This window comes from Camponotus floridanus, unplaced genomic scaffold, assembly GCF_003227725.1.
Source record: "Camponotus floridanus strain SB8 unplaced genomic scaffold, Cflo_v7.5 scaffold1, whole genome shotgun sequence".
In the NCBI taxonomy this organism is placed as follows: domain Eukaryota; kingdom Metazoa; phylum Arthropoda; class Insecta; order Hymenoptera; family Formicidae; genus Camponotus; species Camponotus floridanus.
This window is the reverse complement of record NW_020229214.1, coordinates 3,590,150-3,617,845: the sequence shown is the minus strand read 5'-3', so window position 1 is coordinate 3,617,845 and position 27,696 is coordinate 3,590,150. Positions and strand designations below refer to the sequence as shown.

At 34.7% G+C, this 27,696-nt stretch overlaps 1 protein-coding gene across 2 annotated transcripts in view; it reads right to left on the bottom strand.

The window, feature by feature from the left end:
• The window catches only part of LOC105258434 (protein slit), a 330,476-nt gene that overhangs the window by 12,782 nt on the left and 289,998 nt on the right, over nucleotides 1–27,696 (bottom strand). Inside the window, exons 2-17 of one of the 2 annotated variants that reach the window (XM_020029755.2) lie at nucleotides 17,523–17,594; nucleotides 17,095–17,238; nucleotides 10,310–10,381; nucleotides 9,809–9,880; nucleotides 9,490–9,703; nucleotides 8,987–9,150; nucleotides 8,428–8,499; nucleotides 8,244–8,315; nucleotides 8,096–8,167; nucleotides 7,675–7,818; nucleotides 7,353–7,516; nucleotides 3,783–3,933; nucleotides 1,435–1,581; nucleotides 569–640; nucleotides 407–478; nucleotides 151–314 (exon numbers count right to left, since the gene is read on the bottom strand). In XM_020029755.2, the coding sequence (XP_019885314.2) occupies nucleotides 151–314; nucleotides 407–478; nucleotides 569–640; nucleotides 1,435–1,581; nucleotides 3,783–3,933; nucleotides 7,353–7,516; nucleotides 7,675–7,818; nucleotides 8,096–8,167; nucleotides 8,244–8,315; nucleotides 8,428–8,499; nucleotides 8,987–9,150; nucleotides 9,490–9,703; nucleotides 9,809–9,880; nucleotides 10,310–10,381; nucleotides 17,095–17,238; nucleotides 17,523–17,594 (1,868 nt within the window). The remainder of the gene's footprint in view (nucleotides 1–150; nucleotides 315–406; nucleotides 479–568; nucleotides 641–1,434; nucleotides 1,582–3,782; nucleotides 3,934–7,352; nucleotides 7,517–7,674; nucleotides 7,819–8,095; nucleotides 8,168–8,243; nucleotides 8,316–8,427; nucleotides 8,500–8,986; nucleotides 9,151–9,489; nucleotides 9,704–9,808; nucleotides 9,881–10,309; nucleotides 10,382–17,094; nucleotides 17,239–17,522; nucleotides 17,595–27,696) is intronic. The other variant, XM_025409792.1, reaches the window with a different exon arrangement.

The window sequence follows — 27,696 nt, the reverse complement described above, 5'->3', positions numbered from 1 at the left end:
CTATCATATTTGTATTCTATTTTAAATTCATAGCGATCTGATGGACGATAAAACGCGACAGTACGAATTATACACGAAGATGGATGTATCTATTTACAATTGCACAATATTCAAATGCGATTAGACAATAATAAATTAAATAGTACGCACTGTTGCATTTAAACTCATGATGGGGAATGTCTTTAATGATGGCGTCCTTTAATCGTGGCGGATCATGACAACGGCCAGTGATTCCAGCTATATCTCGTTTCCTTAGCCATCCGGCAAACCACGCGAGATAGCAGTTGCATGATAGCGGGTTACTTTGCATGTTGCTGCACCGAGAAATATATCAAACGAGACAGTAGCAAAATAAGAAATAAATTATACTTTTAAATGATTTTTTTACCGATAATTGTTTACTTACATAGCGCGTATATGCGGCATTCCATCAAACGATCCTGGCATAACGCACGTAATGGAATTACCGTGGAGATTCCTACGCAGAGTGAATTATACGAATCACCGTTTGTATTACATGTAGCGTTTTATCAACAAAGACGATATGTTGTATCAACGAGGCACTTACAGCGTTTTAAGGCTCGACAGGCCGGCGAACATCTTATTGTGTACTTCTCGTAGCCTATTCTCAGACAGAAGCCTGCGAAAAGAAAGCTCGTCACTTCGCGAAACGAGGCATAATGAGAAAAGATTGCGAACTGAGTTGTGCCGCAAATTACAATTTGCCGTCGTTACTTTTATGAGTCGATAAATATCATACAACGCGTATGAACATTATGAAAGATATGAAGGTATGCGAAACATTTCGAAGATAATATCACGCGTGATATGCGCATGCTTTAAAAATATATATAGCTATTAACTATGAAGAATTTATGATCCTTGCCATCTATTGAATTATAAATTGTACGTAATAAATGTCAAGAAGGGCTAATATAGTATCTGTAATTTAAATTCTTCCATATTATTTACTTTTTCATAAGACGCGATAAAACAATATTTAGATATTATTAAATTAATTAATATATATTATATTTATAGATCAATTGTGACTACCTTTGTGACATTGTAATGTAATCAGTATCAGATATATAAACCACGTTTTGGAATAAAATTTCACAACCCGTTAAATAGATACTCAAGATACCACTCTAATCTTTAATGGAAAATCGTCGGCATTGTTTTAATAATTTTCTCGAGGACAATGCAGCCTTCGAAAATTCGCCAGAAGGTCGCTTCTCTAAAGTTGAAAATATCGACTAAGAAGGTCGCGCAAAGAAAACAATCCTGGTGTTACACAACGGTACTTTTAGAATGACTTCTATTGTGCCAGCAAAAGCGAAGTTTTCCGGAAAGACAACGACGACGACGACGACATCGTGAAGAAGAAGCCGGCTTCTTGTACGAAAGCGGCGTAAATTCGGGTTGACTTACAGGTCGGTGAGATTGTGAGCCCCTTGAAAGGCGGACGCCTCGATGCGAGAGATTTTATTTTTCCTGAGGTCCAGATGCTGCAACTCCGGCAGCTTCTCGAAGAGGCCGTCCGCTTTGATCTTGTCCAGCTCATTGTTGCTCAGCAGTCTGGCGCAAACACACAAGCGGAAAAAGATATATGTAGAGCAAAGTCGCGACAACATGATCGCGCCGAAATGCTTGCGTGTTTTGCGGTATGTATGTATCGTTAGTCAAACAGCGAATAATAAAAAAAAGAGAGAGAGAGAGAGAGACCGAGAGAGAAAAGAGCGAAATTGGTACTTGCCGTTCGTTACTCCATCACTTGTTTTCGACTACCCGCCGAGCAATTTATTCTCTCTACCGCGTTATAACAATGCACCGCCCAATAAATTTTGCGAATTGCACGCTGGAATAACTCTCGTGCAGAAATTGGTGTGTTGCAGAATTTTCGTGCGATATACCGGGCAATAGTGTAACTTGTGCAGTTGATTGTTTTGCTTCGTTCGTAATTAATACGTTCTAACGTATAGCTACAACTATTAACTTGGAACCTATCGGGATACAAAAATGTACGCTACGCGCACATGTGAAATAAAGTAAAATGATAAACGCAATTCCTATAACAATTATTACCAGCGTTCGTTGTTTAATTTTCGAATATATAAAATTTTAAAATTTTTCAACGCGAAAATATCTGATTGCAAGAGAGTAGAGATAAATCGTTCATAAATATATATATCAGATATATATTAATAAATTTTAATGTATAAGCAATACAAATAAGATAATAAAAGAAAATTAAAAGGCTATATATACATATTAGAAAAATAATTTGACGAATATTTTTATTTTTAAAAACTGATATATATGCACGAATCTCTCTCTCGTTAAATAGTATCGAGAAATTATTTTCCAAATCCGATCCATTAAACGGGCAGGATGCATAATTTACTGGGAATAATAGTCGGATCTCTTCATTGTCTTTTTTCCATCGCATTCCACGATTTAATCAGGTGATTATCTGGTTCAACGATCGAATTAATATTCGAACGAAGCGACGAGGAATTTTCTACAGACGAATGATATTCATCCTAACCACTCAACTGGACCGTCCCGACCGATCGATCGACTTGTCCGACACTCGAAATAAACATTTCCTCATAAAAAACTATTCCAAAATTATCTAGTAAAATGTGTATAATGTTAGATGAAGCATTTTTGTCAATCATGTTATATGAAACATTATTAATTATAAATGACAATCCTCAATATTTTATTATCTATTTTTTATCATTTTTTATTATCATTTTTGTTGCTAAATATATTTTATCATACATATTTGAACGGTTTAATCAATTCTTTGGTTTACTTCAATTTATTTTCCTATGTGTACTTATATCGTTTTGCAATTGCAATCTGCAATTTATACTAGGGATTATTAATGCACATATATGTTCGTATTTAACACGTTAATTGTTGCCATTAGCTAAAAATAATTATCATTCTGGTTGACGCGCCAGTTGCATTTAACACCCATATTAATTACTTTTATAATTTTGCCCTTTAATATTGCTAATAATATTATGGCTCATGTGTATTCATTGCACGCTTAAATATGATGTCATTATTTATACTTATCGCGAATTTCTGTGTTCAATAGATAAATTTTACATGGTAGATATTATGATAATATAATTATATTACACTAAATATATATTATAGCATATCATTTTTGTTATCTATTATTTATTAAAAGCATTTTGTTATAATTTTAATTCTGAGACAGAATTGTCTGGCAAAGGTAAATATAACAAAAATGATAATAAATTGCGCTATTATTTTTACCTTAAATAACAAAATACTTGATGGCAATATCTCTCTTATTTTAGATCGACCAACTACCTCTTTATCAACGCGATGTCATATAGTATTTCGGGAGACACTAAAAATGTTCGCGATGCAAGTGCGTTCAGCGTGACAAACATAACTGCATGAAATATATTGCGGATGCTGCTACATCCTGTATGACATAAATTGAGTTTGCCTTTGGTTCTTTCATTTTATACGCCTACGTTTGTCGCTCTCGCGATGTAACGACAAGTAAAATATTGTTAGAGGAAGCTTTAACGGAAATTAACTGGTTTTTTATCTGTCAAATTTTTCCGTTATCAATGGAATTTTTATTTATCAAGATATAAAAGAAAGTAATTTATAGAGTTTTCCGATAAAAATCTTTTGACGTTGTTTATAGCCAATTGGAAGGATTTAACCACAAGTGTTGTCTTATCGCGCGCAAGTTTAACATGTCGATTAAGAGATGTACTTACAGAGTCGACGTGTAAAGCGGCAGATCTTTCGGTATCGCAGTTAATCTCTTATTGGAGCAATCAACCGTTGCACCGTTGCATGTGCAGGGCGCGGGACAGGCACCAGGCAGAATACACTCCCCGGCCCTTTTTGTTAACAGCTCCTCATCACCTGCGGACAAAGTTTCGAAATAGAGTCGAACTCGAACAATCGCGCCTGAGCAACACTTCCGCACTCGATCACGATCTTTCTCCGGGTTAAGACGCGAATAATGTATGTACACGTGTCGCTCGAAGAGCGTCATTTCATATTCCGGTCACGAATGAATGAAAATTCGATCAAACGCAATTATACGATAAACGTGATGATGATGATGATGATGATGATGATGATGATGATGATGATGTCGATTCATTAACGATAAATTTTGATAATGAACAGTGTAATTAATGACGTCGTTAAACGAACCACTCGTACGCGTGATGCCGTATGTGCTTGCACGTTAATCGAGTGTTTAACGTCGTGCGTTAGTGTTGAGGACTAAATATGTTTATGTATGAATGCGGCTACGGCAGAAATGATTTATCATCATATTATACACCACATTACAATTTGCCGGGTGTGATGTACGCATACGTAATTATATTGACGATACACATTGTATAATGCAGAGTTATATGATGTATATCGATTGTGCTCTCTCTACGGTAGTCAAAATACAATAGCAATTTTTATTCGTTAAGACTGTTAAAAGAGAAGAAACCAAGAATTGATTTTTCTCCCTTCCTGTATTGATTTCACACACATGCTTATTTTCTTTGTCTTCGATGGCGCATTTTGTAAACGAATAGAATCACAGATTAAAAACTGATATTTAATGATGTCAATTGAAAGAAGGAACTATCAATTATTTTTCACACACGCACATCAATATAATATAATATATAAAAATAAAGCAATTATCATATAATAAATTTATACTTGTTCCGCATGAAAATGTACATTATTTTATGTATGTAATTAAGGAAAATAAAAAGCGTAAATCTGTTAAGTTACAATTAATCGATTAATCTCCGTTTTTTGATTCACCTTTCGACCATTTCTGATGATATTCTTATAGAGTGCTGTTTACGGAGCGACATTCGTTTCCTTCTGCAAAGACTAAAAGCACTTTTCTCCTAATTCTCGCGAAATCCTTCGTAAAACAGAAGCAAGGGTATTGTGTAAATTTTTGCCGTAGCCAGCGGCGCGCAAGTTGCGAAAGTTGTATACAAGTTTTACGCTAGCAACGTAAGTTCTTGTTTGCAGAGCTACACGTAGCAGTTATGCGCGTTTATACTGGCATATATGTGTGCACATATGTGTGCTACCAACATGTTTGTTTTCCACTAACTCTGAATTGAGTTTTGTATAAATACATACGGGGTAAGTCGTCAGAGATGGATATCATCTTTTCTTCCAGTAGCATTAACTGTGCTCGCATGTTGCTTGAATAATGCAACGCAATCTGTTTTATATTCTTTCTTGAAATGTGAATAAATCAATATAACAATATAAACAATATAAAATTAAATATCGTTTATTTTTGAAAGGCAAATTTCTATCTTCAGCGATATCAATTTTTAAATACGGTTATTGTAACGCATATTAAAGACTAATTTTAAATTTTGATTATATTAATATTTATGACGAGCATTTTATACCAATACTTATGCAAGGATGCTAAATTTGTTTTTTAAAAATATATATTTACATTTATGTTTAAATTTGTATTATATATATATATATATATATATATATATATATGCATAAATTGATTAATATCATAACTCGTAAGACAATTTCTTCCCAACGATACTATATCAAATTTGTTTGCATTTAATTATTTGATACATGCTCAAGACGTTAACAAGCAAGATATTACACAGTTCTCAGTTTTTGCATTTCACATCTATATAACTGAATATATACTTCATACAGCGGTATATGTATATGTACGTTTTTTTGGAATTATGTGGCATACAAGGAAAATGCATCCGAGCGAAACATGGAACCGCAAGTAGAAATGTTAGAAACTTCAAGATATTATTGTCAAACTATGTAGCGTATAGCAAAACACGAATTGCTTGGTAAAAAATGTCTTATATGCTGCATTTCACAGAAATGTGATGACATTCGTATACTTTCAATAAATTTCTTTTAAATTATAAAAGTCACGGAAAGACGAAACAAATGTGAACGACTGCGTGATGGAAAAGTAACCGAGATATAAAATTCTTGTAATTCCAGAAGTCACATATCAAAATTTGTGAATTGTGATATGATGATAAGAACATTGTAAATCATGTAGATATGTGTGTGTATATTTCGTAAAATTTAATATTCATCGAAGATATAAGTGACTTTAATCATAGAAAATATAAATTTGTCTTATATATAAGATTGATGCAATATTGTTGAAACATTTTTAACTGTCTTTTTAAAATGCGGAGAATATCAAAATGACAATGTATATTAAAATTTCACAGTTATACATAAATTATAGTTTCCTTATCTACCAACAGCATCGTTATATCTAACAGTATAACGTGCTGGAATATTTTCTTATGATTTTCTTCCGTGAGCTCAAACATAAAATTTCATGTCAACAGACAGATAAAATGTCGAAAAATGCAACCTTTCTATGGCACGTTTATCTACATCTATCATTTGTATGCAGCTTTATTTCGGTAAATGATTATCGTCCGTACGAGCACGAACGAAACGAGTTTGCGAGCGTGCCTGCAAATGCACATAATAACATCGGCTGACATTAATGCATACCTACCGTGTTATATTAGATTAGCGAAATACATCCATCGGCAATTACATACGCCCGGCAAAGTGACCGGCATTTATCAAGGGATCCTACTGTGAGAGAACACCTATATAGATCGTCTGGTCACCTGTTCCGGACGTGTCGACAAGAACGAAGAAGAATCGAGACAGAGAGAAAGGAGAAGACGTACGTGTCTGGATATGGGATGCAAGAAGCATTGGAAGTAACGGTGGGTGATTTCACACGAGCGAAAATGGAAACCGAGGATCGGTTCGGAAATGGCACACCGTGTGTTATCATCCATCGAGTGATTGATAATAAAGTAATACGATCGATCAATTTCAACGATTCGCGTAGACTTTCAATATCCTCTTTCAGCAAGAAAAGAATATTTACATAGATCTTAAATTAATTTCAGAGAGATTTTTTTCTTCTAATCTCATATTTGCATTTTATATTTGCTTTCTATTTAAGATAAGTGCACGTTTCTGATCTTAATGAGTCAAAAGCTAAGATGAAATGAATAATGACAATATTCACCTAAATTGTGTCAATGAAAAGATGATTAAATCCACACAGATACATATATATATATATGATAATACGAAAATTCGTGAAGATGTGTGAAATGTAAATGCAAGTCTGAGCGGATAATAGGGGCCTATTTACATTCATCGTGCAATATATCTTCCTCCATATAGACTACCGACCTGTATACTATCCTGCCGAAGTGTTAAGAAGAGATATACCGGAAAAGTCGAATTGTGCTTACCCTTACATTTGAACTTGTCGTCCCGCATCGAATCGATCTTCCGTTTCTGCGCTCTTTTTGGCGTTTCACATTTAGCGCCGGATGTCTCTATAGGGTGCGCGTGAAGATATGCGCTCAGCCATCGTAGATTGCAATCGCAGATGAATGGATTCCTCGCCAAGTGTCTGTGGGAAAAGAATAAAGTTACTGGAAAGGTGCTATAAAAATTGCAAGAAAAATACTTTCTTGATCAATTATTTTAAAAATAATGCTTTTACAAAGGGATGTTTTTAACATACTAGTGAAAATATTAGTAAAAATATTTTTCATTAATAATACGAACAATGTTTTAATGCTTCGCAGGTTGGCAAAAGTCCCATTAGCTAATGAACGTATATTGTTGTCGTATAGAGACAACAAGGTGAGACTGGTTAAGTCTTTGAACAGGTCTGTTCGTATGCATGATATCTCATTGGCATTCAGCAACCTGAAACAATAAGTTTCGCCATAATTTCCAACAGTTGCTTCGTTGCAATACCTCACGGGAAAGCGAGAACAATACGTAAGACCATGAATAAAAACATTTTCTTCAGTAGTTATAATATGAATTATTAATTCTCCCGCTTTCTTAAAGTTGACCTCGCTTCATGTGAAAAAACTATCTATATATACTTTAAATTATTAAATTTCGACAAGATTTTTCCATGCAATTTTCATGTTTTGGTTCTAAACTTTATGTTTTGTAATTTTCTGTATCTACTCACAACAATTGCAAATTTGTCAAGCCTTGGAAAAGACCAGCTGGTAGCTCTGTGATTTTGTTGCCGTACAAAACTCTGCAACGAAATACATCGCCGGTTATTATTGTATAAAATAGGAGATTTTTAAAGGTATCAATAAAAAAATACATACAGAGATTCGAGTGACTTCAAACCGTGAAAAGCGTCGGCTGCTACTTTTTTTATCTGGTTGTTGCTCAAGTCACTGCAGACGAAAAATCGGAAACATACAAAATACAAACATACAAAATTAAACGTTTCGTGCATGATTGAATAATAGTGTGTAAATATATGTGTTAAAATAGGCAGTCACTCACATTCTTCGCAATTTTCTATATGGTGAGAAGGCCTTGGGTGGAATTTCCGTAATACTATTCTGTTCCAATCGCCTGTATGAATAAAAAGAAAATGAATTACAAAATTATATTGACAAATTTATACATTTATGTTAGCGATTCCTTAAAACATCGGCTATAAATCGTTTCTTGTCTATTCGTATTATTTTAGGTTTCATTAATCATTTTAATTTTCCACAGGTATGTACAAAGATAAATTTCTTCTTATGCACTTTATATGTATTATTAATGTATTATTGTATTAAGATTTCATCTGTGATTGTCTTTATGCAAGATTACGTGGAAATATTATTAATAAATTAATTATTAATCATGAATTTAAAAAATTACTAGTATTATTTTTTGTTATCTTTTGAATAAATAATTACAAGCGTCCAATAAAAAGAGAAATAAAGCAAGTTTGAGATATAAATCTGTTGAATCTCAACTCGTGTTATCGATAATATTCAAACAAGAAACAAATTTCAGACAAAGAGGAGATACACACAATGCGCGAACATGGTATGACGGTTTTACTTACAACTCAGTGGTGTCCTCGGGGAGGTGGGTTGGCACTTTCGTCAAGGAGTTCTCCCTGCAATCGACGATCCCATCAGCGCATTTACAAGGATGCGGGCACTGAGGTTCAGCGCTGCATTCCGATCCCGTTCGCTCAACCAGGCCCGAACACTTGAACTCGTGCTCCTGCAAACAATAGGTTTATAAGTCGTATCAAGTATGAAGTAGGTTAGCAGGAGTATCGATAAATTTAATAATTGTTAAAATATACTATTGAAACTTTTTTCTTATACAATTATATTTGGTTAATAATAATAATTAGACTATTCTGTTTCATTAGAAAGTTTGACAGTTATGGACATGTAAATAATTTAATAATTTATAAAGTTGCATTTTTGTACTATTATTTGTCATATATTAATATATCAAAAATATATGTAGATCAGAGTATCTATATAAATTCTAATGAGAAATGTTTGTAGATTTTGCAAACTAAAGTTTAATCGTCTATTTAATCAGTCTCACCTGTAGATCGGCCAGATTGCGATCCTTGAGATGAGCCGGAGATGCACATCGTGTGTGTTGCCCTAGGCGAGGATAAGTTCTCAAATGACGCGATAGCCATGCTAAATGGCAATCGCAAGCGAGAGCGTTGTCCGCAAGCTTTAAAGTTCGCAAATGCGACAAGCCGTTCAGCATCTCCTTGCCAAGTGTTACGAGTTTGTTGTTATTTAGCATTCTAAAATGGATATTGACCACATGTTTATCTTCCATCACAAACGCAAAATTATTTCTATAAAATATCCACTCTAAATAATCTTGACAGACACATTTATGTACTTACAATATTTCTAAATCTTTTAATTCTCGTATCGAAGCTTCATCCATGCAGGTCAATACGTTGTTGTCAAGTAATCTGGAAAAGAAGTAACAATTGATGTTTGCCAAATAAGTAAAATAATTTAATACAATGTAAATAATAAACTTTTAAAAATATACTTGTATCTCAAAGTTCTGTTTCTCTGATTTTGTTTCTTTGATTTTTTCTGAAATTGTCTGATCATATGCAGAATGTTACTACTTAAATAAATAACAATGAAACAGATTTATAACGTAGGAAAGCTGATACTAATATTTCTCGACATATATATTTGAAAAGTAGATTCAATCGTAGATTTTATCTAGATTTTTGTTAGAGAACATTAGTTGCATAATGTGAGTAAAGTCGTTATATATAAAATATCTTAGTTTATAATGGACTAGTGGACTTTGACTAAATAGCCTGCAGAGAGATTGTCACGAAACAATCTGTCTTTGTAGCAAGTATGTCTGATAAGATACTTACAAATGTCTAAGAGCGGACACTCCTCTGAGTGTCTTTGGTCCTATAGTGGCAATCTGATTGTGACTGAGGTCTCTGTAATATAAAACACAATAATTTTTCTAAACGTCAGATTTTAATCTATCAATTAAATCATTTAGTCAAATTCAATAATTATTATCTTGAATATTAATCACGTAGTTATATTATTATTAATTTTCATTAATATAATTTTTAAAAATGTCAAATACGCAAATAAAATATACAAAAAAATGTTTCGTTAACTTCGACAAGCGCAATTCAGATTTTTTTCTATCGAAGAGATATTAATAGAAATATTAAAAACTTTTTTTCCTGTCCAATTTCGAAATCCATTAAAAAAGAGAGTTAGAAATTAAAAACTTAAATATATTTTTATACAATACATTTTCCAAAATACATGCTGTGCAATGTAATACACATCTATGTATACATGTGTGTATACGAGTCTGATTCTTTTTTTAATCAAATTAAATCAAATTTCAAGCATACTCGAATTCAATAGTGCTTTGCCCTAATTTCTCGTACACGTGTATGTAAAAACTACCAAAATCCATCAGCGTCACGTTCGCCGGAACCACGTTACAAACTCGCGACTGTCCATTGACCTCTCGACCTATACGTTCTCGAAGGCGGATGACCACTTTCATCATCGGTGCAACACCCGCCCGTTCCACTTTATTGCAGCCATAGTCGCGAGTTCGTCCTACATTTTCGATCAATTATTCAAGAGCTTTGAATGCCGCGGCAAATGTACCTTCTCCGCGCGCCTTCGATTATCCCACGGAAAGTTGACGCTAGTGCGTGTGACCGGCCACGTGTATCAGACTGTCACGTGAGTGACTATAGACTTACTCTTCATCGCGGCTGGACTCATTACGCGTGTAACGAGAAACCATTTCCACGGTCTCACGCGACAGCCGGCTTCTTACAAGTGTCTTGACGTACTTCATAATCATACGAAGTTCAAAGTTACTTTCACGTTACGTTAAAATCGATTCACAGGAAGAAGAGAGATTTAAATCTAAAAAGGACTGTATTATATTAATATAAAAAATACTATATTGATATAAAAAATATCGGTTGTTACTCCTCTTTCCAAGAGATTAGAAATTTAATCTTTTTTTTGTGTACATTTTATTCATATTACATGTCTTATTAATTACATGTTTTTGAATCAAACGAAATGGTATATCACAAACATAGAAAAATAATTATACGTTATACTCAATACTCATTTATGATTAAATACTAATGAAACAAGGAATAAGGGTTAACAAAATAATTGAATCGTCTCCCACTGATACGAAAAGACACCTCTGAACCGATCATTAGACAAATGGCGCGGTTGGAACCTCTCGAAAAGCACGCGAATATCGTGGAACCTCGAAATCTCTCCTCCAAGTCCGAGTTAACCAGAGGCTTGTGATGATAGGTTAGTGGTCTCGCAGTACGGCTCTTGCCATTGACCATCCATTGGGTTGGAACTCGTAATCTGTAATTATGTTTGCGAGAGAACGCGAGGAGGGATCGTGGGGGATGAGCGAGAGGAAAAGGGGGAACAATAAAAATGCGAAACAGAGAACGGGATAGCGATGGTAACCGGGAGAGAGAGAAAGAAAGACGACGGGGGGAATGTAAGGTGAGAGTGTGAGACTGGGAGATTGAACTCCCAGTTCGCTCGAGCCAATCCAGAAAGTAATTACCGAATTTCGACGCGCGGCCGCGTCTGCACCGAACGCACAAAGGGAACTCGCGTCATTCGCGTTCGAGTTCGATCGGCGCGAAATATTATTGTCCCCGTAGAGTTTGATCGTGCCATCGAATAAACGTTTGTCACACGCTGCGCAATAAAAGTTTGTCTCTCTAGAGTTCTACTTCGCGGAACTGAAGCAAATTAAAAATTGTATAGCTATCGATTATAGGTCAGAAATTATATATATGATATCCTTTTCATGCATTTTTCATCGGTAAAAATATTCGTCTAAATTATTTTGAGTAACGAATATATACATTTGCTAATGAACTAGAAATATTCTACGATATGTTTAAAAAAATTGGAAAGATGCAAGAAGAAAAAAATACGAGAAATATGATAATAAAAAGTTGGAGTATTTTATATAAAAACTTGGAATATTAAATTCTCAGTGCGCTCGGTCCAATCGCAAAAAGCGATATTCGAATTTCAAAATGACTACGCTAATTCGACAAAGAGAGCCAAAGCCTCTGTTTTATTTCGAAATACCATTCGTTATTTCAAGCGATTAATTACGAGGATAAAAACAAATCTGGTCATTACACATATATATAATTAGAGAAAAATTTTAGATAAAAAAAGTTAATTTTAGATAAAAGAAGTTAATTAAATACAAATCAATTTACATTTACGGAAACAATGCAAATGAAGACTTAATCATCAAGTAATCAAATAACGTAAAATTACAAAGGTAAAGCTTGATAAACGCGACACTCCATGTTTGAAATTCACAGAAGAATGAGACATTATTCAAAATAAATTCATTATGTACGGCATCGCGTCTTCTCAAGCTGGGCGAACTCAAAGAATAGACGACGATAATGAGCTGCGACAATAATCAACAGCGAAAGCGAGCATATCGAGCATTCGCTTTGTGCACTTTCGCGTCGTGGCATGTAAGACGAGGGAGCTGGAATAACTCCCAGTTCGCTCGGGTCAATCCAGAAAGCAATTACCGAATTTCGACGTGGCCGCGCCCGCGCGAAATTAACAAAAGGACCTTGGTGGTCCTCGTCTCTCGCGACCAGTCTGTCCAATTCTGAATGTTGCCGGGACCGCTAACTGCGTTACCGCGATAAGAACGGGACAAAACGAGATCCAACGAGAAATCTTGCTTCTGTTCGTAACAGAAGACCCGCGCCTTACAATCTTTTCCTATGGCCGATGTGGCATAATCGCCTTCTCACGAGGGATTGCGAAATTTCGAGGGAGAGACGTCGACGCGCCGAGAATTACAATCGACCGCGCATTCCTCCGATGCTTAGAATGTTACGCAGAAGCATTCCTGCGTATGCGGTTTTAATGATCTTTATAACGACATTCAACGTCGAGTCTTGGTATTTTTTGCTTAGCATATTTGCGACTTGCGAGTTGGACAGCAGTTTGAAAACTTTTCATTCTCTCGAGTAGACACTCCAACTCGTATATATTCGTCTCCGTAATATGGAGAATCGAATAAAAATGAAGCAACAACGAATTTACGATGCGTCAGCCGATATAATTACGCGTTGAAGAATATATGAAAATGTCAGATGAAATTAACGCGATTTTACATCCGGCTCATATATGATATAACACCATACGTCAGGATGAGAGGGATTTACTGCAAGGGCCATGAAGGCTGCATAATACAGCGTATTACGATCGTCGGGATACACGATAACAACTGTACGATAATTATTACAGCCGCTCGAGCGATAAACCGGGAGTTGAGTGCACGGCTCCTTGTATGACGGGCCTATAATTTGTCGACGCTGAAAAGCACCGCGGTCTCTTCGGGTTCTCGAATTTTGTCCTCTAAATCATTCGCATGGTCGCGCGACTTCGGTTCCATTTGGAATCGGACGTTTGTCCTGGTTATTATCACGCTTAAACATAACAGTGGACAAATGTTTTGCAACGTCGTAAAATATAAGCTTGCACGTTGCTGCATCGCGTTACAAGCGCCACAAATACGACCGTGCGACGGAGTGATACTAATCAGCGAAGTGCCCGCGCCCCTTTCCATTGTGTCAAACCATTTATTACCACGTAGGTTTCATCCTCTTATCGTATGGAATACCGTATCTTTTTACGTTTGCGCGATGGGTTAATCATATGTTACGTTCGCCGCGATCTGCCCACATCCCGGCGAGTCAACATCGAATTTACGAGACGAGCACATAATTAAGTCCACGTGGCTTTCGACCGTGTATCAAGGAGGGTTTAATTAATTGTCTGTCCATTTATCGCTCAATTATCAGGCTCAAGATTCTGTATCCCGGCGATGATTTTCTATAAATCGCGATTAATTGTAAAATAGTTTAATTATACATTGAGAAAGTATACACAAAAAAAGGAATTATATATATGTAAATAATGAATATAGTATGTAATCAATTTTATCTTAACATTACAATATTGTGTAAGAAGAAAAGGTACAAAAATAATACTGCAATATGACATTGCTTCGTTGATTCTTTCGACAAAAAGCGGAGAATCCCGTATTTAGAATCTTCACAAAGAGAAAAGGAAAGATAGAGCGAGTTTTGTAATGCGGGAGGGTCTGATTTAATTATAAATTAGAGAAATATCTTGGAGAAGGTCTGCAAAGCAAGCTGTCGCGGAATTACGAGTTTCTGAGAGTTTCTGAATAGCGGCCGGAGCAATGCGCGAATTAGCATCTTCCACTTTACGATTTTAACGCCGATTTATCCGCGCCGGATGAAGGATTATCGGGCATCCAAACGCTCGTGGGAATCTTGCCGTAAGGTCGTAACATAATACGTCCTTTTGTAAGGTGGCTGATCCAGCCTTATCGTCAGAAACTGCAGGTTATGCCCGAGCGAAGCGCAGCCTCCAAGAGGGAGACGGGAGGTTTCGAGTCCCGTCCATCTTGCCCACTTTGCAGGATGATAGATGAACGATCTCCTCCTCTCCTTTTTCCTCATATTTTTTTCTTTTTTCGCTTTCTGCTGCCGCTCCTCTTGTCTCTCTTTTTTTTGCGCCTCGGCTCTCTTCCCGGATCCCGTCGTCCTGTCATCCACGACGAGAGGAGAAGACTCGTGCACTTTTCGACTGCGTGGTTGGCAGCTGCCGGGAACACCAGGAATCTCGGAACGGAAACGGTTCGTGCCCCTCGCTCCATCGCGATAAAGACGCGATATCGTTGCTCGTCGACCCGGCCTGTCTCTATTTTGTTTTTCTCTACAACCGAGGTAGCGTCGTGCCGCGTTTGATTGAGATTCCGGATCGTGAAGAATGTTACGGCGCGCGCGTTCAGAGGAAAAGCATCGAAGGCGGGACAGCGTAATCACGCGGGATCGGTATTTCTTATGAACGTCAAGGTGGCTGTTCTCGTTAGTGAGAGGCGAACCGTATGTCGGATACGGGGAGGACCAGTCATGTCGTTGGAAAAAAGTCGGTTCGCTTTCTCGATGGATACCTTATGGATGAGCATAATTTGTGTGTACAGAACGGTCGCGTGTTCTTTCGATATAATCACTTTCTGAGATCAATAGCCAAGAGTGGAGTATCTTTAATAAATTGAAAATAAAATTAATGATCATGAATCAAAAGTACAATATTTTTTTAAATATAATTTTATAATAATTATTTCTCTCGTGTGTAATATTCATAATGATTGAATATAGAGTTTATTCTCTTTTAATGCGCCAAAATTAATGAGTTTTTTGTGTGCGTATTAAAGATTCATATATAAAGTTGCATGAGAGAGATCTAAACTAGTCTTGATATTATTTTATTTATTTTATTATTTTAGTCTTGATCTTATTTTATTTCGAAATTCGAGACGAGATTTTGAATTAATTGTCAAAACAATAAAACTAAGATTGTAAGATTAAATATTGTTTTAAACAGCTGTTCGATATTGAATAAAAATTGTCTATAAAATCGAAACAAGACAAGATGAGAGTTTTGCTGTAAAGGTTTATTTAAGATCAAGATAAAATTCAAGTTTTAAAAACTTTTCAATACTGATGTAATATTTTTCCAAATATTATCCTGGCATGAATCACGCGCAACCATATATGAACAACGCGAGGCGATCGATTTTATCATATCTAACTAATGACTTCATCAATCTTTGTACATGGCAAATGTCTAAAATTGTGGACTCTCTCCCGTCTATTCATTTTGCCCTCCTCCAGTTATCGAATCAGGCCTCGCTAATAAGACAGTCGGTGAGCGATAGCGCACCCCGTACTCAAGCAACTGGTCACGGAAGAGTGAAAACACTTTAGAGCGTCGCGTGCAAAGACGAAAGGCAAACGTCGGGACGGCGGGTTACATATCGAACGATCACCTTTAAGAAACTAAACCCCGGGGTGAAAAGTCGCGTATGCAGCGTACATTCGATCGACTCGCGGCAGGTTACACAGGCTTACCGGCTTGGCTTGCCTCTCGCAGTACATACGTACATGTACAATAGGTATGTAGGCCGTCGTCTGAAAAGTTTATGCGATAAACCTCGTCGTCGCGCTTAACACAATGACGGGAGAGAAAAAGACAGAGAGAGACAGAGAGACAGAAAGGGATGTAGAGGCGGCAATATGTACGTGCGTATTGTGCGTATATATCTGGTATATGAAACTTGACATTTGGACTGATCTCACATGTAATTATTCTCCCGAGATTTCGCTTCTCGAGAAATACGCGCGCACAAAATACCGGCGCGGATGTTGCTACGATATTACGAACTTTCATGACGTTGTAGACTCGTTGCAACATCGCTCGTATCTCGCAATGTTGCTGCGCTATTTAGTCGCACGTTATGTACCGTATACCACTGACAGATTGCATAAACCCAACGACATGTTACCGGCTCTTAACAAATTCTGCTGTACTTGTTTGTTCGTCGATCTTTCACACATGAGATGTCTCGAATTTGCAAAACTAATGCAATAATGCAAGTCTGTTAACAAGACGCTAAAGTCTAACGTTAATAAATCATAAATGTCAAAAGATTTATCATGTAATTATATAATATAGATGAAATTCATAATATTGTACTCACAGGCGTTTTAAGTTCATCATATTGCTAAAGAGAAGATCGGGCAAATGGCGTATTTGATTGTTATTTAGACGTAGTTTTTCCACTGCCACCAAATCTTGAAAAGCCCCTCTTTCGATGGTGTGAATTTGATTGCTAGATAGCAACCTGTAATATAAAAAATCCTAATGTACAATACCAATCGAAAAAAGATGGTTATTGCAATGCGAATATAATATAAATGATTTTCTATATATTGATATAGAAAAATAATATACCACAACGTAATTTTTGCATTTTATGATTAACGTTAATTAGAAATTAAATAGATATATTTCTGAAATAGTTTTTTTATGTTCAACAATAAAAATTAATACAATAATATAATTAACAGTTTATATTAATTTGACAAATAATTAAAGATTTGATCAAAGTAAAAGATTATTACTTACAAAACGTGGAGCGTTGCCATATCTTCAAAGTCTGTTTTGAATATCACCGATATATTATTTCCTTGAAGGTCTCTGCAACAAGAAAAACAAAGCCAATATAAATATCAGTTCTTAACAAGTAAAAAATTAAATAAATTAATGATAATTGTTAAAAAATTATTTGTACGATAATACGATAAATCGACATGTCATTTCAGGTGTACATGGCATATCGTGCAAGAAAAAAATAAACAACTCTTAAACAACTCTTCTTTCTAACATAATGCATCGTCATTGTTATAAGATTCTTTAACAGGTAACTATCGATTCAACGAATCTAGTTCTATACCTCGTAACCCTTGACGCAGAATAAAAGGCGAACAATTGTACCACGAGGGAAAGAGAGAGTAAGAGAATGAGTACACGGTATCGCTGTTCTGCCAATAAAGGGTTATACCACTCCGTTACGAGGAAGCGTGAATTTACTCTTCACATCGAAAAAGAAGAAGACCGTGAAGTAGCCGTCAAACACAGCCGTACGCCAAGCGTCTACCTCTCTCGGGGAAGTTTTATTAAGGCCTTATTAAATTGGTTCCTTTTCCCGGGGAAACTTTTTTACCTGACAAAAAGCTCAGGATAAGAACGAGTAACAAAGTCAGCCTACGAACGCTTTTTCCCCTCAACGCAGATTTCTCCTTTCTGGCCTGACGACTGGCGTAAATTATTCCCTCGTTTTCGCCCACTGACGTGTAATTCTCTACCGACAATAAAATGGCAGAAATGTACATTCGAAATCTACATCTCGCATATAAGATTTAATTCCTGAGCGAATACTCAATGAAATTATTCTCATCGACTTTCATCATAATATTCTTCTTATTTGTAATTATATCATATCTTTGGTTTTTTCATTTCTTATCTCAATATTTATGTTTTTTATCATGTACGATTTATTTTTTGTATTTCTACAGAATTTCGCCAATATAAATATAGTAGAAAAATATTTGTCGAATGACACGATACATTTTTAATTCTAAAAAATTCTTGTACAAGCATAAAAGTTTGAAAGTGAGGGGAAAAAAATCACTCCCGTTGAGTCGTTCGCGAGCTAGTTAATTATAATACCCTAAGATAACGACTACGAATACTTCCCGCTAACTTTATTAAGATATTAAACGCCCTCCTTAATACGTTGCAGGTAATATCTAATTACAAATCATTATACTTGAAGGAAGCTGAAAATACCTCCCGCGGGAAGAGCATGGCCAATCGCATTATAGAATCGAGGCCCATCGAACCTCGACGCATAATCCACTTTATCGACGATTCGATTAATTCTCGACGGGATAAAACGGTGACGGCTACCCAGCGTCTAACGAGAGCTTTAGGAGCTACCTAACGAACGATGTCACTTTTCCTGTTAACGTTGTCACTACTCTTTCCATGGTTCTCTTGTAGAATGAGTGTGATGAATGCCGTTATGATGAACAAACAATGTCATCGGGAGAATAGATGACAATATTATTTTAGTTTCGAGTTTCATGTAAAAGTTAATTTGATTAAGTTCTCTTAATCTTAATAAAATTATATTTTATTTAAAAACTCCCGATTTTTTAATATCGATAATTAATCGATTAATTTATCTGATTTTTTTCTAATTAAAATATCAAGGCTTTACGCGCTGTCTAATATATGTGTGTGTATGAGATAAAAGCTACATTATTTGATCATGTACGATGAATGGTCGCGAACGCAATAGAAGTTTAAACCGCTGTCTCCGTTATTACTACGATTATTCAAAGTCGTCGACGACATCCTCTATGCGAAATATCGTGGTTCATGAACTAACCGCCAGCTCGCAGAATAAGATAGAAACTTGGCGTGTGCCGTTTGCACGACAGATTTGCGCTTCTAGGAATTCTAATGTGGCCTTTCGCGGAGAGTCTTGCCATCTTATGTAGTGTTACGCTCAATTAAAATAGCGCGATATCTTCTCGGAAAGCAATAACGGCGATCGTTCGGGATAATCGTCTTGTATGGAGAACCTTTGCTCGACGAACTGAGAGGAGTGTCTGAGCGATGCAAAGGGTCGATCGCCCGAAGCGACAGTTCGTAATTCGTCGTTACGATGAGACAAAACTTCGCAATATGCCCACGTTCGTTGTGCTTGTTCTATAAATATCTTAAGTTCTTTTTGACAAAGTTTTTGATGAGGGACGTTTGTGAAATGTCACCTAAGAGCAAACGTCAAGACTAATTTTTGCGCGGTCTTTAAAATAAAATGACACTTTATTTATAAAATATAGTCACTTGAAATTAATATGAATGTTTAATAAAAGATCTCTTAAATCAAACATTGAAAATCTGTTTGAAGCGCAGTGATATTTAAAATTGATACATCGCTCGATAAAATGAGAATGCATATTACAACACAAAAGTCGTTAAATGAACGCGAAATAATTTGAATTTTTAAATTTATGTCACATTTATATCGCGCGATGGAATAAATTCCATAAAATTTGAGTCGCATGCATCATTAAATGCGCTTCGCGTTCAATGAAATAAATTGTCAGTCCAAATTCACAAGTAATTACAACAGTTTAGTAACATGGTAGACCGTCCAACAAAAATGCATAACGATTTAGAAAAAAAATAACTAATTCTGAAAGATATACTCGCCGCTGCGATGATAAGTGCTTATCATTGCGGTTCTACGATTCAAGTCGTATGGCTTGTCGTTGATTCGATTCGATCGCTACAACGACGTCGTAAATCCAATAGCATTCTAGAAGACGCAATTTTCATCTTGCACTTTTGCCAGGCGACTCACGTAGCGGCTAACGAAATTAGATCTCGCGTCGTCGACCGGAACATCCGCTAAATACGTTTCCATGGGTTTTCGCGAAGACGGGAGGACAGAAGCGGCGCAGAGAGGAATGAAAATGGCGGGAGAGTCCTCGAGAATGGTAAATCTGGTGGGACGAGGGATAATGGTGTGGGAATCTGAAAGAACAAAAAGGGGCAGTTACACAGGGTGACGCGGGCTTGGTAGTCAACGTCCAAGAATAAGGTGTTGGTAGTACATGTCTATATTTGAGTTGTGGCGGGATGAGAAAGCATAGAGGGATGGGAGGACAGGCTGCTGGCAGATGTAATCAAAGTTTGCAGACAACCCCAACCCGAAGGAGAGGCTCTGCGAGAAACAGAATAGGGGAAGGAACGTAAGGGATACCGCCGCGGGATCGGCCGGATATCCGATCGTATCTCACACGCCGCACGTTGTCGATACGCCTGCTTAATGTCGTAGAAATGTCGCGGGTGGAAATAAAGGAGAGAAACCGCGACAGAGTAAGACAAAGGATCGACGCTGCGCGATTCCTCTTGCCTCATCTTCTTGCCGAGATTTGAGAATCGAATAATTTATAGGCGATGATTATATTCAGATTATGCATATGCTTGCTGATACCATGTGTATTTGTATATTAATAATTTTAAAAATGCTAGAAAATGACATGATGTAATTTGTCATATGAGCGTGTGCATATATATCATTCTAATTATTTCAATTTATCCGATACTGAATAATGTAAAAATTCGCGCAATAATGTACTTCAATTTGTTTATGTCTGATTGTAAGTCGTACAATTTCCCATGAAGTTAGGAGGATCTATAATGTACACCTTGTGGTAGTAATATCCGCTTGCAGACCGATTTATTTTCCCTGAGAAAATATAGTCTGCTCGCCCGAATAGATCGCATTCTCGATTTTTCCAGCGCATTCGGAGCGTCTAAAATCGCAAATCTAGATAAGTTGAATATTGCATTTAGAGCGACTGTTCATTTCTGCGATCGAATTCATGGGAATTTTGCAGCAAGTTAGATAAAGGATGGACGGAGATAGCTGCGCAATGAAAATATCGTGTCAGATAAGAAAGAAAGCTGCCGTGATAGGAAATATAGTCTTCTACATGTCAGCGTAGAAATGCAAATGGAATCTCTTGATTGAGTTTACCGTTGAAATATCAACGCCTTTGGTCTCTTCAACAAGAGTGGAAAAAAGCAAAGGTATCGAATTGATTTGATATATCGACGGCTTTTCGTTCGACTTGCTACTCTCGAATAATTGTAACTAGGAATGACAGGAATGTGAACGGTATGCAATGATTCATTCTACAAACGAACAGTTAAATAAAAGTTAGTATTCAGATTACTTATAATTAAAATCTCTCTTTTAATACTATTATTTTTTATATTAATATAATACATATTTATTATCTTATAGACTTGTTGACTCTATGTTTTTCAATAATAGATAATAATTCACTACCACTATTCGCTATCATTATTTTGCAAAATAACAAGTGATACTTAGTGTCTGTGTATATTTCGAAGTAATGGTAGCAAATTGAAGACAGAGACAGTTAATTCATGGTATAATAGTTTGACATAGAAGGCAGATGGCTTTTACATTACTGTCGTTTCCTCTTCCGTCCCAGAACAATGCAATTAACAGTTTAGTGTTTAAACTTAAGCTTTGTCCGCATTACCGTGAAAACTTATTGCGGCGAGGAAAGTTGTAACGCAACAAATACATGTTGACTTCTAAAACATTTAAACGGGATTCTATGCTGTAATATAGTGTCGCTCAGTCTATGCTTGAATTTATCAAGCTGGCATACATCCAAGATGAAATTTCTTTTTTGTTTCGTGGCGAACAGTCGTTCCTCACCTCGCGCCGCGCACGTGTCAACTCAGTAAAATCAAATATTAACGATCGCCGGGATGTAGAATCGCGCTCATATGCTGCGTATTTATGGTGCGATATGGTGACGCATCAACTGTGCTACACCAGCTATGTTTTATGCGAGATGTATGATAAAATAAAGAGTCTTAGAAATACGAAGAAACTGTCTGACAGATGAAAAATGCGTAAAAATCCAAGTGTTTAAAATATAACATTTGTCATAATGATATTGAGAGATCGATTTTAGCTCAGTTTTTTATCCGGCCAGATTTAATCAGACAGGAAGTCTATAAAGGTAGGAAAAATGTTACACTGTTATTATATTAAAATGTTACGACTGCTCGTTGTTACGTTGAATAATTAATAATTCATTGATTGATTATATTTGTCAATTCTCCGTTTAATCATATTATTTCAAATTTATTTTGCTTAAACTTTATCTTTGCTTTCTACAATATCTGTTGTGCGAGGAAAAATTAAATAACAAAATTAACTTACATTATTCTAGTAATTTCAATATTTGAATAATTTAAAGATATTAATATATATAACATTTCTCATTATAATACGTTAGCATATATACACAAACGCATATATATACCTCATGTATTCAAATATAATTTTCAAAAAATTATACATTGTATGTCAATAAAATATAAGTATATTATTTTATTATATTATTAATATATTATAAAAACAAATAATAGAAGCATAATTTTTTAAAACATTTTAAGGGTAAATATATATGCATATATATTTCTTTTGCATTTGGATCAATGAAATTTTAACCGACCAATCTTTCCATGACCAATAATATTGCCTTCGTCATGACATCAATTTACAAGCGGTCATTGTCTTCAACAAGAGAATCGTTTGAGTCTTCGAACAGTGCAATTCAAAGCAAATGTCGTGTTTCTTAGACGCAGTCCGGAGCAGTAATAACAATCGCTGCTTTTGTAGCGTAGAAACGTAGACGGTCACTGAGTCCGCTACATGCATTTTAGCATTTCTCCACCAGCTGCGTATGATGGTCTGTTAGCAGAATCGATACTAAACATCTCTGGTTATGTATACGAGAGGAGCGCCAAACTATTGTTTCACTTCCGCGGCTGTCAAATCGGGATTCGTTTGCCGACGCAAGTAGTTCAGCAAAGATAAATGCAGGGTCGCGTATAAAGGAGCTACCTGAACTGACCTAAAATACGGCGAAGAAAAGCTCCTTGGAGTTTGCGCTAAGAGTAGTAATTGATCGATCGATTTGTCATTCGGGCGGCAAATTACTTCCTAGTGTATTTCTGTGTTCAGAGTCTTGAACGAAAACTAATAGCAAACATTTCATGGAGATTATAAATACATTCTCTTGCTTTAAATTACAGAAGGTGTTTTAAATATTATTGCTTCACGTATAGACGGAAATAAATAATTTATAATTATAATTATGATTGCAAATGTTTCGAAAATGCAGTATGCGTTATTAAATATGTAAATATGTTATTTATATTGTTATTAATTCTGTGACTGTGCAAATATGACAGCTATTTGTATCAAAATATATAATTTTTTATGATACTCTTCTGATATAATCTTATTATTGAATATGTAATAATCTTAAACATTTTTTATATCATTTATATCAATATTTGATGCCCTACAAATGCTTTGTTGGCGCTAAGATATTCATTCTTCATTATTTTAAGTAATGACGGTAATAGTTGCAATGTAACCGAGAGCAGTAAAATATCGTTTCGCTTGGAGGATATATTACACTTTTAAGAATTTCCGACAGTGTGGGTGGTTCGTTAGCGAGTGTAACTAGTCAAGCAAAACCTACAACCTTTTTACAATTTAGATAAGCGTTTATTCGAATCGGCGATCAGTCGTAGATTCAACTATGTGCGACGAGAATTTATATCGGCAATGTTAGATAATACATATATTACTTCATAAATATTTAATGTCAAATACCATAATAAAATTAACGAAATCGATCTCTTATTTATCTTTTATTAACAGATCCTAGAAATAAATTTACGTTATCGAGCAGATATTTCGATTGTATTATCTGTGTGTGATAAAATGGATGCATTGATTTCTGTTCGCGTATAAATATGCAAAGGTAATAAGATTTGAAAAGACATTGTCAATAAATATGCAAAAGCAATAAGATTTCAAAAGACATTGTCGATCATATAAAATATAAAATTTTTATATTTGTAACATGCAGTTATGTATAATTTTAAAATCGCTTATGTAGACCTATTTCATGGATATATATGTATTTAATCTAACTATATTTAAATAATCTATACATTTCACAATTTCGAAAAAATTCAAGATAAAGTTTTATTTACAATTTTATGCAATGTATTATATATAATATACATATATATATATATATATATATATATATATATATATATTGATATGCAACGAATTGCAAAGTGTCTACAACAAGTACAAGAGAACGATTTTTAAATGGAAATAAAAAAACAAGTATGGATTATGTTACAATGAATTATAAATAATTCATATTTTTACTAAACTAAGGAATTGACATTAATTAATACATTGATAATAATTGATATATTTCGTTAATACATTGTATAAGAAACGTGTGAATTAATTGATAATAAATATTCAAACGAAAAAATATGTGAAATGTCGCACATTATTTTTTCTATTTTTCGCTTTCGTGACCTGAAATGCTCCAAAGCAGTAATTTTTATCGTTTTATCCAGCGAAAGCGCATGCATCTCCTTCAAGATTCCCTGACACTCGTATCTTGGCCAGAGCAACTGGTTCAGAAAAGATAAATGCACTAGTATGTATAACAACCGACATGGACTCGCTATAATGCAGGAGAAATTACGTAGAGACTCTTATGTTAGATAATTCTTGTATGATTTTTCTGTTCTTTCTCCAAGTAGACCGACCCCATATCGCGAGAACATAAAGCGGCCACGATGGTCCATGCGAGTTTTATCGCGATAGCATGCATCTCGCGAGCAGAGCATCCTCTCGTGCTGTAAAACAGGATGTACGGTGCGTCTATTACGCTGTTCGTGTAATCCAGGAATGAGATGGAATGCGTTAAGAGTTGAACGTGAACAAGATAAAATCTGTGTTTCTGCATCAGCAAAAGTAAGAATATAATGCGTCTTTCATATGCATTATATGAACAAAAGAAGCAACAAAAGAAAAAGTGAAGTTTAGTAATTGTTGAGAACACGGTTTTTTCTTTTATACAATCTTATTAATTTATTCTTTTGAATAAAATTATGAAGTTTATTTATGGAACCCGACAATTCCATTGCGTTAATTTGCTTTATAGCCATCATAAGAATTATATTTTTTTCCTATATACACGTCATAATATAATAAAGTATGTGCCATATCGTATATATATGTATATTATATATACATAATATTCCATTTAATGGATTTATGAAAAATTGTATTACGAATAAATATACATATAACGTTTTCTTTCATAGATATACTGCCTTAAGCAGTGGAAAAATAATTAAGAACTTTGGTACGAGGATCAAAGGGCCAAGTTCGTTAAACGACCTCGACGGTACTTTTACCTCCGCGCAATCAGCGAATCGCGAGGCAGCATTGTAATCAAGATAATTAAACAACGCCGCGTACACTCTCCGCGGGCTTACTGAAATATTAAAATCGCTCGAGCTCCTTTTCGTTCTTTTGCGTCAAGGCTCGTTGTTACGTGCCACAATATTCGATAAACAGAGTGCGTTGTTCTTTTTCCAATATGATATAATTGTATCGTAGACGATGTTCTCCGGAGGTTTGCGAATATCAGCGTTTCGCATTTTCCAATGCAATGTCCAACACAGATGCATGCACCAGTACCGAGACATTCACGACTATTTCTACCAGCTGTTACAGTCTACGAAACGCCAACTGTTGATGTGAATCATGCATCACAGTGGTTTCGAGATTCTGGTAATTCTCAAATCATTTTTATCTTGATGTTAAAATAAAATATATGTATATTTGGGAATATCGGTACTTATACATATATATATATGTATATATATATATATATATATATATATATATATAAATTAGGAATTTTTTAAAATTAGTTTAATGCATAAAATTAAAAAAAATAATTAAAGCATAACATAAAAATTTATATTTTTGAAAAATATTTGTTATTAGATTGGCTTTAATTATATTTAACCAAAAATAAACATTTCTTGTATGTGTATATATATCTAAAGAACAAATAAAATAAAATAAAAATCATTAATGTTTCAATTTATGTGATTATATAAATCGTGACTCGTTAAAAATATGTGCGTTTTGCATGTTAATTAATAAATTAATAAATTGCCAAAATAATTATAACAAATCTAATCTCTATCAGTATTTATAATAGTACAATTTATTACATTTTCACAATATTCGTATTATTTTCAATTTTTCAAATAAATAGAATTTATATCTGTATATATTCTGTTAGCTCTAAACTGTATACTCGCAATTCGTTTATAATTTGTGAATAGTGTGTAGATAGAAGATTCATCAAAATTTGATTAATCAGATTTCTTTATATTATTCATGTATCGGGAAACACGAATCGCAAATACGCGAATAATCTGATGCTAATATTACTGATTACTCGATATAAAACCAGCAATGAGAATATTTTAAAATTTTGCGTAATTCCATAATTTGTTTTTATATTTTCTGTTAATACCGATTTACATTCATTTTTACTATCTCAAAAATATTACGAGAGAAATATTTTTGTACGAGAATTAAATTAGAACATTGCATACAATAGAAATAGTCTGTAATATTATTTTAGTATTTGATATAAAGCAAATATGGCTAAACATACTTCTCGTTAGTGCTTCAAAAAAATTCAGCTTGAAAACTTCATAAATGAAAAGCATTGTTGATGAGAACAAAATTTAAAAAATTCTGGATATTTATCTATAAATAGATATATATCTAAAAAATTTTTTAAATATATTACACGTTAATAAATAGTGTTGTAACAGCCAATATTTTGATTAAAATATATTTAAGTAGAGTTATAATAATTTCTTATAAATGTGATTATTGTAATTTTACTTCTAAATTAATATTTAGTATATTTTTATATTTTTGGAAAAAGAACACTATTGTGTTGCTCATAGGAACTGCAATTATTTGTGTAATTAAATATGTATAGCTACGACTTTTTAGCTTTTTGTTATATGTAAATTGAATTGAAAGACACCAATTATATAATGTGTTTAATTTTAATCTATCTAATCTATCTAATCTTACTATAACAAACCTTTTGTAAATCTTTTATTTGTAAATACTTTACATGTTATAATTTTGAATGAATATTTTTGTTGGATGACATCGTCATTGTGTTTTCTTTTGTGAAGAGTTTCTATTAAATTTACAAATAATTTCCCAGCTTTTATT